Source organism: Mya arenaria, chromosome 16 (assembly GCF_026914265.1).
Source record: "Mya arenaria isolate MELC-2E11 chromosome 16, ASM2691426v1".
NCBI lineage: Eukaryota > Metazoa > Mollusca > Bivalvia > Myida > Myidae > Mya > Mya arenaria.
In genome coordinates, this window is record NC_069137.1 from 27,780,377 (window position 1) to 27,795,889 (window position 15,513).

Genomic DNA, 15,513 nt, shown 5'->3' on the forward strand with positions numbered 1-15,513 from the left:
CCCCGTTTATTATAGCACATACGGTTTCCCCGTTTATTATAGCACATACGGTTTCCCCGTTTATTATAGCACATACGGTTTCCCCGTTTATTATAGCACATACGGTTTCCCAGTTTAAAACGTACTGCATAAGTAAGTAAGTGTATGCGCTGAAGTTTTATGAAATTTTTGACAATATTATTTTTCTCTTTCAATTTCATCATCTGGTGTCTGGTCCCTTTAAAATGTCATTACAACAAGAAGTGAGGAGTACGTCATTGCTTGTATTTTACTCACTAGAATTCGGCACCCAGGATCCAATTTGAGCAAGAATCATGCCAGGACACTGAAACATACATTAACAAAACATACAGCAAAAACATACATTAACAAAAAATAGAGATCAAACCATACATAAAAAGACATGCATTCCAATTTTGTACGTTACAAGCCATACACAACAAAACATTTATATATATATTAATCAAAAAATATGTACGAGTCCACATATTTAAGCATCGGAGAGCGACTTTCCACGGCCCAAAACGAATGCACCAATCGTGCTAACAAAGATTCCTTGTATTCACTAGTAAATACTTACAGCAGCGACGAGCGTCACTCCACGGCCCAAAACGAGTGCGCCAATTGCGTTAGTAGCGTTCCTTGTATTCACTAGTAAATACTTACAGCACCGGAGAGCGTCACTCCACGGCTCAAAACGAGTGCGCCAATTGCGCTAGAAGCGTTCCTTGTTTTCACTAGTAAATACTTACAGCACCGGAGAGCGTCACTCCACGGCCCAAAACGAGTGCGCCAATTGCGCTAGTAGCGAGTCCTTGTTTTCACTAGTAAATACTTACAGCACCGGAGAGCGACACTCCACGGCCCAAAACGAGTGCGCCAATTGCGCTAGTAGCGAGTCCTTGTTTTCACTAGTAAATACTTACAGCATCGGAGAGCGTTATTCCACAGCCCAACACAATTGTGCCAAGTGTGCTAATAAAGATTCTTTGTATTCACTAATAACTACTTACGACACTGGACAGCGTCATTCCACGACCCACAATGAATGCGCCAATTGTGCTTATAATTATTTCTCGAATTCAACAGTATATACTTACAGCACCGGATAGCGTCATGCCACAGCCCAATACGAATGCGCCAATCGCGCTAGTAACGATTCCTTTGTGCGTGAAGCAGGCAATATACTCCAAGACAGCTTCCTCGAAAAGCTTCTTAGTAGCAGGTAACACAGATATGACACTGAAAATTATTTGACCTGAAATAAACAACAATATAATCAAGAAACTGCTTTCTCGAATAATATCCATGTATTAATGCACCAGTCAATTGTAACCACGCCCCCGGTCCGGGGGCATACCTGGGATAGCCGAGAAAATGGACCGTGTTTTTATCTTTCAGGTGGCCCAGAAGTGCCGGGTTCATGCGGTTGTTTTGTCTTCGCGTCAAAAATAGCGGGGAATGGGCCTTATCTAGGGTTCCTGGGGTGCGGGGGCATTTTGCCGGGAATTTTTAACAGCGGTTCGCCCCCGCAGGGCGGGAATTTTCCCCGGAGTTGGCTAGACCGAAAGTCAAAGTCCCCGCTATTCACAGGACCTGAGGGGCCGGGTTACGATTGCCTGGTGCATAACACGGATATAACATTGAACAAGAGTTTACCTGTAATATAGCTTACCTTTGCCGATATTCATAAAACTTATCTTGAGTCGATTTTCTAAGAGTTTCGTGGTCAGATTGAAAGAAATGTACCAGTGACTTTAACACGAATGTGTGATTATTACATTAAATTAATGAACAGTTTTTAAGATAGTATTAAGTTGATATATTATATGATAAGTGAGTAACAACAAAAACAACATCAACATATAACAACAACAACAACAACATATCGTTCATCATATCAGGTATCAGGAAAACAGTAATTGATTTAGAACAATTGAAACAGTTATTTCTTGGGGTTTTTTCTAACATATCGCCAAAGCATATTAGATATCAGGGAAATGTTGATTGATTTACTTAATAGATTAAAGCTGCACTCTCACAGATTGAACGTTTTGACAACTTTTTTTGTCTTGGAAAGAGCCAGTTTTTGCGAAAATCCACCGAAACCAGTTATATAAGAATGCTGACAAAAATCAGCTCGCAGACTTTTATATATAAGTTCAAAAATTGATGTTTTATGCATTTTTCTTAAACCGTTGGTAACGGTTAAAGCCATAAAACATTAATTTTCGAACTAAAATATCAAAATCTGCGATCTGATCTTTTGTCAGCAATCTTATATTATTGGTTTGCAGATATTTACTCATAAAATTTGCTCTTTCCAAGACAAAAAATAAAAAAGTTGTAAAAATGGCAAATCTGTGAGAGTGCAGCTTTAAATTGTACAGTTACTTGGTTTAATCTAGGAAATGTTGAGTGATTAAGATCATTTGTTTCATTTTTTTGGTTTAATCAAACATAATCCTCGAAGCATATCTAATATCAGGAAAATGTTGATTAATTTATAACAATTGAAACAGTTATTTGGTTTATCCTACATATCCCCAAAGTATATCAGATATCAGGAAATGTTGATTGGTTTACTTAATCGATTAAATGTTACATCTACGTGGTTTTATTTTACAAAAATGATAATGAGGACAGGTAAAACTGATAAGTATATATCTGAAGATATTTGACCTGAATTAAAGTATATAGTTTATATGGGAAATTCTGATAATTGATACAGTTTTGAAAATCACAACAAACATAAGTATATCATCAGTAATCTTTTATAGGTTAGTTTGTGTCTGATGATATTTTATGTACCAGATCATTAAGTACGCATGGGCGTATCCAGGTTTTTGACGTTGAAGGGGGCGTAACCTCGGGCGCAACCATTTGACGTGCGCCTTCCCTAAGAACCATAATTTATTTTGTGAGGGGTTGGGGATATCCCCCCCCCCCCAGTAAATTTTAACAATTACTTGTCAGAAATGGTGCATTTGAGCGTGAAATATTCCTTTGTTCTCCTACATTGAAACCCAAAATTAACTTGGACGATTTAAAAAAAAATGGGGGGGGGGGGGGGTGAGGAGGGTGAGGGGGGGGTGGAGGGCGCCGAAGTAGTACGTATAACAGAATGTTCTTGAATCATGTGTTCGTTATGTATGAATTGATAATGGTGAATTTTCTTAATAAGCAATCTACGCGCAGAATTGATGCAGCGACATGTTACATGAGCACGAATTATGATGACACATTCTTAAAGGTTGTATTTATTAATACTAATTCATATACGCTCGATTGTGACGAGAAAGTACCCTAGGTAGGGGTCGAGCCGGCAACCTCTTGGGTGAGAGGCGGACACATAGTGGGGATCGAGCCCGCTACCTCTTGGGTGAGAGGTGGACACATAGTGGGGATCGGGCCCGCTACCTCTTGGGTGAAAGGCGGACACATAGTGGGGTTCGAGCGGCATCCTCTTGGGTGAGAGGCGGACACATAGTGGGGATCGGGCCCGCTACCTCTTGGGTGAGAGGCGGACACATAGTGGGGATCGAGCCCGCTACCTCTTGGGTGAGAGGCGGACACATAGTGGGGATCGAGCCCGGAACCTCTTGGGTGAGAGGCGGACACATAGTATGGATCTAGCCCGGAACCTCTTGGGTGAGATGCGAACACATAGTGGGGATCGAGCGCGCTACCTCTTGGGTGAGAGGCGGACACATAGTGGGGATCGAGCCCGCTACCTCTTGGGTGAGAGGCGGACACATAGTGGGGATCGAGCCCGCCACCTCTTGGGTGAGAGGTGGACACATAATGGGGATCGAGCCCGCTACCTCTTGGGTGAGAGGCGGACACATAGTTGGGATCGAGCGCGCAACCTCTTGGGTGAGAGGCGGACACATAGTTGGGATCGAGCCGGCAACCTCTTGGGTGAGAGGCGGAAACAAAGTTGGGATCGAGCGCGCAACCTCTTGGGTGAGAGGTGGACACATAGTTGGGATCGAGCCCGCTATCTCTTAGATGAGAGGCGGACACACAGTTGGGATCGAGCCCGCTACATCTTGGGTGAGAGGCGGAAACAAAGTGCGGATCGAGCCCGCTACATCTTGGGTGAGAGGCGGAAACAAAGTGGAGATCGAGCCCGCTACCTCTTGGGTGAGAGGCGGACACACAGTTGGGATCGAGCCCGCTACATCTTGGGTGAGAGGCGGAAACAAAGTGCGGATCGAGCCCGCTACATCTTGGGTGAGAGGCGGAAACAAAGTGGAGATCGAGCCCGCTACCTCTTGGGTGAGAGGCGGACACATAGTTGGGATCGAGCCGGCAACCTCTTGGGTGAGAGGCGGACACAAAGTGGGGATCGAGCCCGCTACCTCTTGGGTGAGAGGCGGACACAAAGTGGGGATCGAGCCCGCTACCTCTTGGGTGAGAGGCGGACACATAGTGGGGATCGAGCCCGCAATTGGTGGAAACATAACAAACTTACCAGTACACACGGCGGCAAGAAACATCTTGAGCATAATAAACGTCTCAAAGACCATCTGACTTCGGATAGACTTCGGCTCAAACACTGAAAATAGACGACCATTTTGATAATTATACAATGTTTAAGAGCTTTTCACATTGCAAATGAGCTTTGCAAGGACAATAGTAATTTCTGATATTAAAATCCTTTCTTATATTAAGTTTTGAGGTTTAATATTCTTAAAGCATAATACATATATCTATTGCAACATTTGTAGAAAAGATAAGAGTTGAGCATTTTCTACGAAAGAAGATTTTATAAGATTTCCAATGAAAAGGAAATTGCATTTTCCTGGAAATTTCCTTATACAGAACGAATATGTTTTGTTTTGTGTCAAATTTAAGTACTACCAAATCACCAATGTCTTCTGGCTCTTTGGTGATTGCATCTGTTTTAAGCATGATATTTGCCCTTTTGTAACCAAGAAAATATAAGACTTTTATATCCGTATATATAAAAAGATATCATAAAGAAGCCACAATAAAATTTTGATTGGGTTAGACTGGAGTGGGGCATTTTGACACAAAAACAATGTGGTTTTACCGAAAAATTGCAAATGCTTTTAATCCAAAATCTGATAAAATCTTATATTGTAAAATTTGATCATCTCCTTAGTACCCTAAAATATGTCGCAACGGATGAATGTTTTATTCCCGAAACAATTGTTTTTAAAAAATGATTAGAAAATAAACCTTTGAAACGTTTAAAATATTCAAAATCAATGCATACACATATGTAATAAATCTTAATGTTGAGTGATTAACCTTTCGCAACTCTCTTAATAAAATATTTATGGAAAATATTAATTAATGATAACGAGATTGTAACCGTGTATTTAATAGCTGAAAAATAAATGGTGAGTCCTAAAATATTTACTGCGATCTATGGTATAAATACCGTATTTTCTGCACATTTATTTAAAATAGAACTCGGTATCCTTCATAAGAACCATTGTTTTCCACATTTATTCATCGTTTTTGGTATATTCAAACAATTGTTTATGTTGTGGTAAATTTTATAGTAGGACACAGACTTTAAGTCTGGCTTTGGCTCATGTGCTGAAACAGACAAGAATCATGAGCAAAATGAATGCCTCAAACACCATCTGACTTAAGTTCAGATCCTGAAATATACAAGCATCTTAAGACTAATTAACTTCTGAAAGGGCATCTGACTTTGCACAGACTTAACCTCATATTCTCAAACAGACTTAAAATTACGATCATTATAAAAATCATTGTATAAGCGTACGTTCAAGCATTGTTCAAAACAGTAAGTTCATGATTCGTTCGGTTCTCTAAACATGGCTTTCTTGATCTTTGAAAAAAAACTGCTGACACCGAAAACCTTGGTTAAACGTATAAAATAATAAAACTATTTGATGACCGCTTGACTGCCCTTTTGACACTGGTGAGAATCATTCATTTATTATTTATCTAAAGTACCATTATCAGTTCACGGAATCAGTAAGGAACATAGGTGGCAGTATCGAATGTCAAATAGGTAGGGTCAGGAATGGAGACTGATATTGATATCATTATGCACATAATAGAGTAATATTAAATAACTTATTAGTCTACTAGTATAACCCATCCCTGACCGATATTGCCAGCCTTGTAAAACCGACTCTGCAACCTAATTTTAACAATGACCGATACTATAACCTACGTATGACTGTTTATGCAACCTAATTTTAACCATCCTTACCCAATATTGTCACTCGTGTATGACCGATTATGCAACCTAATTTTAACCATCCATGACCGATACTAGCACCTACGTATGACCGATTCTGCAACCTAATTTTAACCATCCATGACCGATACTAGCACCTACGTATGACCGATTCTGCAACCTAAATTTAACCATCCATGACCGATACTAGCACCTACGTATGGCCGATCCTGCAACCTAAATTTAACCATCCATGACCGATACTAGCACCTACGTATGGCCGATTCTGCAACCTAAATTTAACCATCCATGACCGATACTAGCACCTACGTATGGCCGATTCTGCAATCTAAATTTAACCATCCATGACCGATACTAGCACCTACGTATGACCGATTATGCAACCTAAATTTAACCATCCATGACCGATACTAGCACCTACGTATGGCCGATTCTGCAACCTAAATTTAACCCTCCATGACCGATACTAGCACCTACGTATGACCGATTCTGCAACCTAAATTTAACCATCCATGACCGATACTAGCACCTACGTATGACCGATTCTGCAACCTAAATTTAACCATCCATGACCGATACTAGCACCAACGTATGGCCGTTTCAGCAAACTAATTTCAACCATTCCTGACCGATACTATAACCTACGTATGACCGAATCTGCCAGCTAGTTTAAACTACAACGTCCACTTCTCCCATCTATTTTGTCCTCACACTGGTCGATGCATGACCGATTTTACAATTTATTTTAACCGTCCTCAACTCATACTGGCACCTATGTATTGCCGTTTCTGCCAGCTATTTAAACATACAACGAACACTTTAACACGTATTCTACCCATCCCTGGCCGATATAGCAACCTGTGTGTGACCAATTCACCTATGATTAGGCGAGTCGTCTATTTTAGTTAAGCGCGACCAAATTTTTCCACTTCTTTTTAACCATCCCTGGCCAATTCTACCAACTATTTTACCCATCTTCGACCGATTCCGCACCTATTTTAAACCATGCCTGACCGATATTATGACATATGAATGACCGATTCCGACATATACTTTAACCGATTCTCACACTTATTATTAACCATCCCTGACCTATACACGGGCGTCTGGTTCAATGTGTGTGTCTAAAATCTTGATTAATATCATTTTGGGTAGATTTAATGAGATTAACAACAAATCTGAAGATATTTAATGCCTTTGATGTAAACGTTTCCTTTTGTATATCAAAGGCATTAAAGATATTCAGATGTGTTTTTTTATCTCATTATATGTACCCAAAATGATATTAATCAACATTTTAGACACAAACCATGAGACAGACACCTGTGGACCTATACTGCCGCCTATGTACAAAACTTAACCGAACCAGCTTTAACAATATTTGAAACTACACATTTATTAATCGCGCTGTAAAATTCTGCTTCGTCATTATATGGGTCATGCCTAATTCTTTAGTAACAAGATTAATAGCAATTTAAGTTTAACATTACAGAGATAAAGGCATGCTATACAATATCTGTTTACCCGAAGGTTAAGATTTTATGGGTCACGGGACCTTCTCAAAACACGTATCTTACGCTCGAAATTTAAAAAGAATGGTTATTTCTGAGTAGAGAAAATAGTTATTTATCACGCTTCGCATCTAAATGAAAATCTTCATCGTCCACAAAAGAATTAAGCTCGTAAATGAACGACGTTCATAGAATGATCTCCAGAAAAATGGATTACAAATGTTAAAGTTGCACTTTCACAGACTGACAGTTTTGACATTTTAAAGAAAAGTTGTCTCACAATCAGCTTATTTTGGCATCAATGCCTTCAATTCAGTAATATGAGATAACAGATCTCAATTGTTTGAAAAACGGACAAAAAATCATTTCTCTTAAAGCGTTAGTAACGCTTTTAGCCATTAAACATCAATTTTCGAACATGATTATTTCAGACTGCGATCTGATCTTTTGTCAGCAGTCTAAAATCACTGGTTTCAAGACATTTACAAAAAACTTGGCTCATTCCAAGAGAAAAAATAAAATAAAAATGTCAAAACGGTCAATCTGTGAGCAGCTTTAACATTTCAAATATAACATGCATGCAGTCTGGTATTATCAAAATGAAACCTTACCAAAATGTCAACAAAGGATTCACTCGCAGATTTTATGCTGGCATTATTGTTTTTGATTGTGTTAAATTTGAGTTATTGTACTTAATTTCATTTACATAAAAAAAAAATACAAACTGACATTTTCTCATTGCAACATATGTCTGTAAAACAACTGCTCTTAAAATACTCCCTTATTCAATAGCGTAACTAACGCTTCAGCAAAACATAGCATATTTTTCAGGTTTTAATATACAGCCGAACCCCGTTGGATCGACTTCGCTTGGCTCGAACTCGCTTGGCTCGAAATCCTCGCTGGCTCGAACTGGATGTAAAGGACCGATTTCATTCCCGCTTGGCTCGAGGTATTTTCGCCGGTCACTTGTCCGATGAGTGGCAGTACGCGGACTTTTAGACACCCGCGCAAGTTAAAATTCATGGTGATTAAACATAGAACTTAATGAATGCCTATCTGCAATTTCAATAGCTGAGAATGTATGTTGTTTTCTAATCACGAATAAAATACTTCAATAAACTCTAACCTCTACAAAGTGCGAAGAACGCTCTCTGTATAATCCGGGATAAGAATACAACCTACTTTTTAAGCCAATGAAATTGCAGATAGGCAATCATTAAGTACTATAATACTAAATAATTAAGAATTCGCAGAACCTTTCGCGAGTGTCTAAAGATGCACTCTAACTCCCAGTTAAGATTTACTACAGTAAATAATGTTTTAATATTCCAAAACGGATGAATAACTGTCGAAATCAATAGTTCTTATGAAGGATTCCGAGTTTAATTTGAAAGAAATGCGCATAAAACACGGTATTTCTACCTTAAGAGATGATAGTAGAACACAGTAAATATTTTAGCACTCACCAATCATTTAATATTTTTGCGCTTTCTGCTATTAAATACACGGTTACAATCCTGCCATCAGTAATAAATATTTCCCAGTAGTAAAGGCTTTATCAGTCAAAATTAATGTTTGTTATACATGTGTATGTATTGATTTTGAATAAGAGTGCAGGTCCGCCTTCTGCCACTCATCCAATACACACTCCCTGGCCTCAGATTCCTCGTTGTCACTTTCTCGGCCAATGAGGTTGTACGCTACGCTCACTCCGCCCATTCTTATTCATTAAGAATTTACTTCATGTTATCTAACTACAGTCGAACCCCGTAAGCTCGAGCTCCCAGGGACCGGCGAGCCTCAGGAAATTCGAGCCAAGCGGTAATGCTTACATTTAGTAGAAAGAAATCGGTCCTTAACATCCGGTTCGAGCTAAAGAAGAAATCGAGCCAAGCGAGTTCGAGCCAACGGATTTCGATTGTATAACATAACCTTGAACACTATTGAAAATGTGAGCTACCCAACAGTTTGAATATAAAATGTTCTGCTTGAGATATAAAAGCCTCATTGTGTGTCAATTTTAATTTATTGAATGGCATACATTATAAACCAGTATATTCTTTTTTGTAATTGACATTTTACAACCGCCCTAGTTATATTTGCTTTTGAGGAGGTATATAATATAAAACATACGAAGTGTAAATATAAACCTATTGCCTTTACAAGTATTTATCAATTCATTCATAAATTCATAGATCATTAAGTACAAAAATGCCATTACGCTTTTCAAGCGTCAAGTTGCAAACTTAGTGATCAAAAGAAGCTTGAATGAAAATTATCGCGCATGCGCGTTAAGTACATTTTGTCACGTTCCTATTAATTAAAACTTGTAAAATATTAGACGCCTTCTAAATAATCGATGTAAGTGTGATTGATTCTTTTTATGTATTCTCTACTTTTCTAAACCTAAGCCGCACAGGCTTATATTATTGAGAATAAGTTTAAAGCTGCACTCTCACAGATTGATTCTTTTGATTCTCCAATTCTTGCGTAAATGTCTGAAATCATAGTGATATGAGACTGCTGAAAAACAACAACTTGTTTCTCTTTTTTTGTTTTGGAATGAGCAAATTTTCACCTTAATGTTAGGAAACCAGTGATATAAAGCTGCTCACAAAAGAGCAAATCGCAGTTTTCATATCAACGTTTGAAAATTGATATTTTATGGCTAAAAGCGCTACTAACGCTTTAAGAAAAATGAAAAATTCGGCAGTTTACCAACATTTAAGATATCTTTTATTGTGGGTTATCATATGACTGAATTGAAGCCACTGATGCCAATATGAGCTGATTTTGAGACAAACAATATAAAAAGGTTAAAACTGTCAATTTTTGAGAGTGCAGCTTTTAAGGCATGAAAATCAAATGTATAAACCTTTTAAAAACAAAATCTCACACTACCATTTATAAGTAATGCTAAAGTTGAAGGGAAATTGCAAAATAAGTCACCCAAAATGATTTGTGTTTACATAAAAAAGTTTCATTGTATACGGAATACCCAGTTATTTTCCTAGAATGGAAATTCTACATAAACAGTGTCCACTATTACCAAATATATCTTACGATGGAACATAGGTCTTTATCAGAAATATTGTAAAACATATTTCTTTTATTAATATTGTATTGGTAGAGTTTTCCCGTATTTGTCTTTCAATTTTGTCTGTCTGTATTTCAAAGAATAGGTATATTATATATATTATAAGAAGGTCTAAAACCAGTTTTCGGTAGATCAATAGGTAATTCAGATCTCGGCTTCACCAGAGATCCTATAATATATATTGATAAGAATGACCTGTGGCTTGACTCTCTGTAAAAAGGTTTCCCATAATTTACAATCGATTTGCCTATTTTGGAATAAATTATAGGATCCCCACCGCTTCTTTTTCATTTCATCAAACACATATACATGATGATGATGATGATGATGATGATGATGATGATGATGATGATGATGATGATAATGATGATGACGATGACGATGATGATGATGATGATGTGGAGAAGAGAAGAAAGAGAAGAGAAGGAGGAGGAGGATGTTTTCGTAAAGACTACGATAAAGAACATCGGCTAGATTCGGCAGTTCCGGAAACTCCCGAGACGACTCGCACGAACCTCATGTAACATCGCAGAAAGGTTTTAAAATAGTTCATGAATGCTATTTAACGTTTAACCACTTTAACACCGTGCCATCATTCTTACCTCGACCCCTTCCAAGACAGAATCCAAACACAATTCCACACAAGAGACACAGAATAAGTCTTATTATTATTCCAAAAACGCCTGGGACTTCCTTCGTAAATTTGGTTTTCTCCTCCGCACCATTTCCACTATCCGCATCGTATTTTGATGCACTCGCACTATATTCATCGTTTTCAGAAGTTCTCGAATTGTTAACTTTTCCGGTCGTTTCACCGTCACCAATTTCCGCAATGTCACTAAAACTATTGGGTCCCGCTTTTTCCTCCATTCCTAAACGGGATCCGTACTTTTCACTTTTTATTGTACGTTTTTCAGATTCATTCTTTGTAACAGAATTTTCCTCTGCGTATTCTCCGGTAGATTTTATAAAAGAGTTTCTGAGTCTTGCACTCATTTGATGTTCGTGTAATTATTTAACACTGCGATAAACTTTTAAGTCAATTTCAGATTATATTTTTAAATACTTTTCTTATAAAACTTTTTTGTGACGACACGTTTACGGACATTTCACATATTCTGTCAAAAATGAACAACTGTTCTATTAAACATCGATAACTAAAATAAATATTTTGATCATTCATTTTCTGATATCAGTTAAGTTCCATACATAAATCAGCGCAGATCATATCTTATAATCTATCCTATCTTTGAAAACAATCGGATTTGTTGTTGGCAGACGCAGCCGTAAATTAAAACGATAAGAAAAAATATACAATTTCAATAAGTTAGCTGATGTATGAATAACCATCTTATCGAACTTAAGGCATTTTTATTCAATTTTGGCATCAATTTCTCAAAACTTCAAAGTCCTTATACCAGGATCAAGCAAAGTTCACTATTTTTAGCTGATATATTTTGCGTTATATTTACTTAGTCTAGTTTAAAATTATTTATTTTACAACGATTGTGAAACAGGTTATTACAGCATTATATTATTAAATCTCTTTCGTTGGTACGATTTTACGCGAGAGTGTTTAAATTTTTTGTTCTATCAAATTGTTAACAGCAAAATGTTTTATATAAGCATTCTAGATTTACCTTTATTATCAAAATAATTCACTACTACTGACTAACAATCATTTATCTTTTTTGTTCACATTTTATTTTAATGCTTCTTGCTAAATTTGACCTGTTTGCTCGTAAACTGTTTGTATGCTATATGCATTATTGCCTGAATGCATTAAAAGATGTTGTTGTTGTTGTTGTTGTTGTTGTTGTTGTTGTTGTGGTTGTTGATATTACGCGAGAGTGTGGCCTTGTGTTGTGTTGGAAACCGGAGTACCAGCTGGCGGAAACCAACTTATCCGGCTTGGTGACCACAAACCAAACCCACATGCGCACAAGCCGGGAATATTTACTTATTTAAGATATATTTTTAAAGTCCAAACAGGAATTATTTTTATGTTTAATAGAAAAACAAAGTTTCTATTCATTAAAATAAAATTTAAGTATGTATTTAGGCTATGAAAACGTCGAAGAATGTTTTTAGCTGGTCAAGTATAAGAAATTTTGAGAATTTGGGGCCTCAGATGTCTGGTGACTAATTGAATGAGTGTTGCTTGCTGATCAATTGTAATTAAAAGTAACATGTATATGGGAAATAAATAAGATGAAAAACAATAATAAACATTAGTTTATGTATAACATTTTTGCCGTTTAATATTTTAAACAAATTCGATGCTATTTTTGTCAAACGAATACTCAGTAATGCTTTAAATTTTAAAAAAGTTGATTGTATATAAAAATTTCAACCCCCACCCGAGAAAAAAATAATATATTCCGCAGTGTATTACGTTGTTATTTCTTGGTTTAAACACTTATTATATCTGAATATATCGCATGTTAATCTATATAAATAAAAAAAATCCACCAGTCCTGATCAGAAGATAACAAAATAACTTTTTTATATAAAAACCTGAAATGCCACTTGTTTAATATTCCTTTTCACTTATTTAAAACTTTAAAATTATTTTAAGTTTAATTCCGTTTTACTATCCACTGTGAACTAAATGAAATTTCAACCATGTCCAGACTTTGAGTGCGACGTTTCGTTATCAAGTATAAATATTGAAATAACAAAGAAAAAACCATGCAATTATTTTTATACCTCCTTTTGGAAATGAAAATACAATCATCTTTATTTTGATTAAGCGATATAAAGAATTCTTATTCAAAGTGCGTCGTACTTGAAAAGCTTGCGATAAGTTAAAATGAAAACATAAACAAAGTTAAAATAAACCTAAGCTTTTGTCACAAAATTAACGAATAAAATATTGATATTTCATTCAATAAGTAATCATATTATTCATTGATCCCATTTCTATAGCTGTACGAAATACCCGGGCGTAAATGTTATAACAATAGGAAGTGGCGATTACAATAGGAAATAGACAATTTAAAATCCTTCCGTTAATATCGTTAATAGGATATGAAATACAGTGACGTCAGCGATCATATTGAAAAAAAGTTTAACTTTCCAATACAATGTTTTAAAAGAACGATTATTTTCATATTGTCCGATAAAAACAACCTGCAATTACTTTTAGCTTTTAATGAAGAAGAACAAATGTGTCTGTCTGTTTGAGCGTCTGTCATTTCTCCTAGAATTATTTATGAACCGCCCCTATATGCCTGTCTGTGTGTGAGTCCTAAGTTTTCCTAGAATTATTGATGTAGCGGTACCAATGCGCGTGTTTGTGCGTGCGTCTGTCAGTCCGTCAAAATACTCTGTTTCTTTAGCAGGTCTTATTTCTAATTGTATTCCATCCTTCTTACATTTACACTATACCTTTCGTTCGTGCTTTGATTCATTCACTCCCTCATCTATGCATTCATGAATTTATGCATTGGCATATTCATTCGTTTCTTTAACATTCATTTATTCAAAAAAAATAATCTTTTATTAAACCAATAATTTACTCACCTTATACAATCATTTAGTCATTAGTTTTTTCACATACTAAACCAGTCATTCAGAAATTAATAATTTAATTGGTATATTGATTCTTTCGTTCGCTCGCTCGCTCGCTCGTTCGTTCGTTCGTTAGTTCGCTCGCTCGCTTGTTCGTTCATTCGTTCGCTAGTTCGTTCTTTAGTTCATTCACTCCAACATTCCTTTCGCATTCCTTGATCCATTCATATATTCAATCAATCAATCAATCAATCAATCAATCAATCAATCAATCAATCAATCAATCAATCAATCAATCAATCAATCATTATTTAACAAATAGATTTTTTAATAAATTAAATCATTCATGTTTTCACTCACTGAATCAATCATTCTTTAAGTATTTCATTCATGAATTTAATTATCCAAAGTCATCGCATTGTGTCCACAACTTCCGTCGAGTTTTACAAATTTAACTCTTCAAATAAAGTGTTTTTATCAAAGACTGAAATAAGTTTATTCTTATCAGTAAATTCATTCATTCTTCAGTAAATCTACATTTAACCATAAATTGTCACTGTATCTGAACTGATCTCCATCTCAGTAAAAATTAAGAAAAAAATAAACTCAGTTCAACCAAACCTTAATCCAGACTTAAGTAAATCTCCATCGGACACAATCTTAATCCATGTCAAATATCACACCCGCTATCTAGTAGCCGACTTCCCTCGCTCAAGGATGATACAGCGTATTTGAAGTATCAGATACCTAGGAATGCTATATGTTTGAATAATTTATTATCTAAGTTTACATTTTTTCCTACTCTTTTCTCGTTTAATAGCCGGTAGCGGGTTGGTTCACTTCTGGTCTGCTTCTGTACTGTTTTGTTTTCGGTATTGATCCGTTTTTTGAACTATTTTTTCTTAAAAAAACATTCACATTTCTTAACACAATACTGTGCACTAAAAATCCGTCTACGTATTCTTGGGTTTTAAGTTGAGTTTAACCACATAAGCGTCTGTTTTAAGTTGAGTTTAGCCACATAAGCGTGTGCTTTAAGTTGAGTTTAGCCACATAAGCGTGTTTTTTAAGTTGAGTTTAGCCACATAAGCGTCTGTATTTAAGTTGAGTTTAGCCACATAAGCGTCTGTTTTTAAGTTCACTTTAGCCACATACGCGTGTGTTTTAAGTTGAAGTTA

The 15,513-nt window shown here is 36.4% G+C and overlaps 1 protein-coding gene across 5 annotated transcripts in view; it reads right to left on the minus strand.

Moving 5' to 3' along the window:
* Nucleotides 1-15,513, minus strand: part of LOC128221041 (UPF0394 inner membrane protein YeeE-like) — a 57,553-nt gene that overhangs the window by 5,521 nt on the left and 36,519 nt on the right. For 4 of the 5 annotated variants that reach the window (XM_052929448.1, XM_052929447.1, XM_052929445.1 and 1 more), the window contains 3 exons: nt 4,478-4,561; nt 1,101-1,258; nt 277-325 (listed from right to left, as the gene is read on the minus strand). In XM_052929448.1, coding sequence (XP_052785408.1) covers nt 277-325; nt 1,101-1,258; nt 4,478-4,561 — 291 coding nt within the window. Of the gene's footprint in view, nt 1-276; nt 326-1,100; nt 1,259-4,477; nt 4,562-11,424; nt 11,920-15,513 lie in introns of those variants that run through there. The other variant, XM_052929444.1, reaches the window with a different exon arrangement.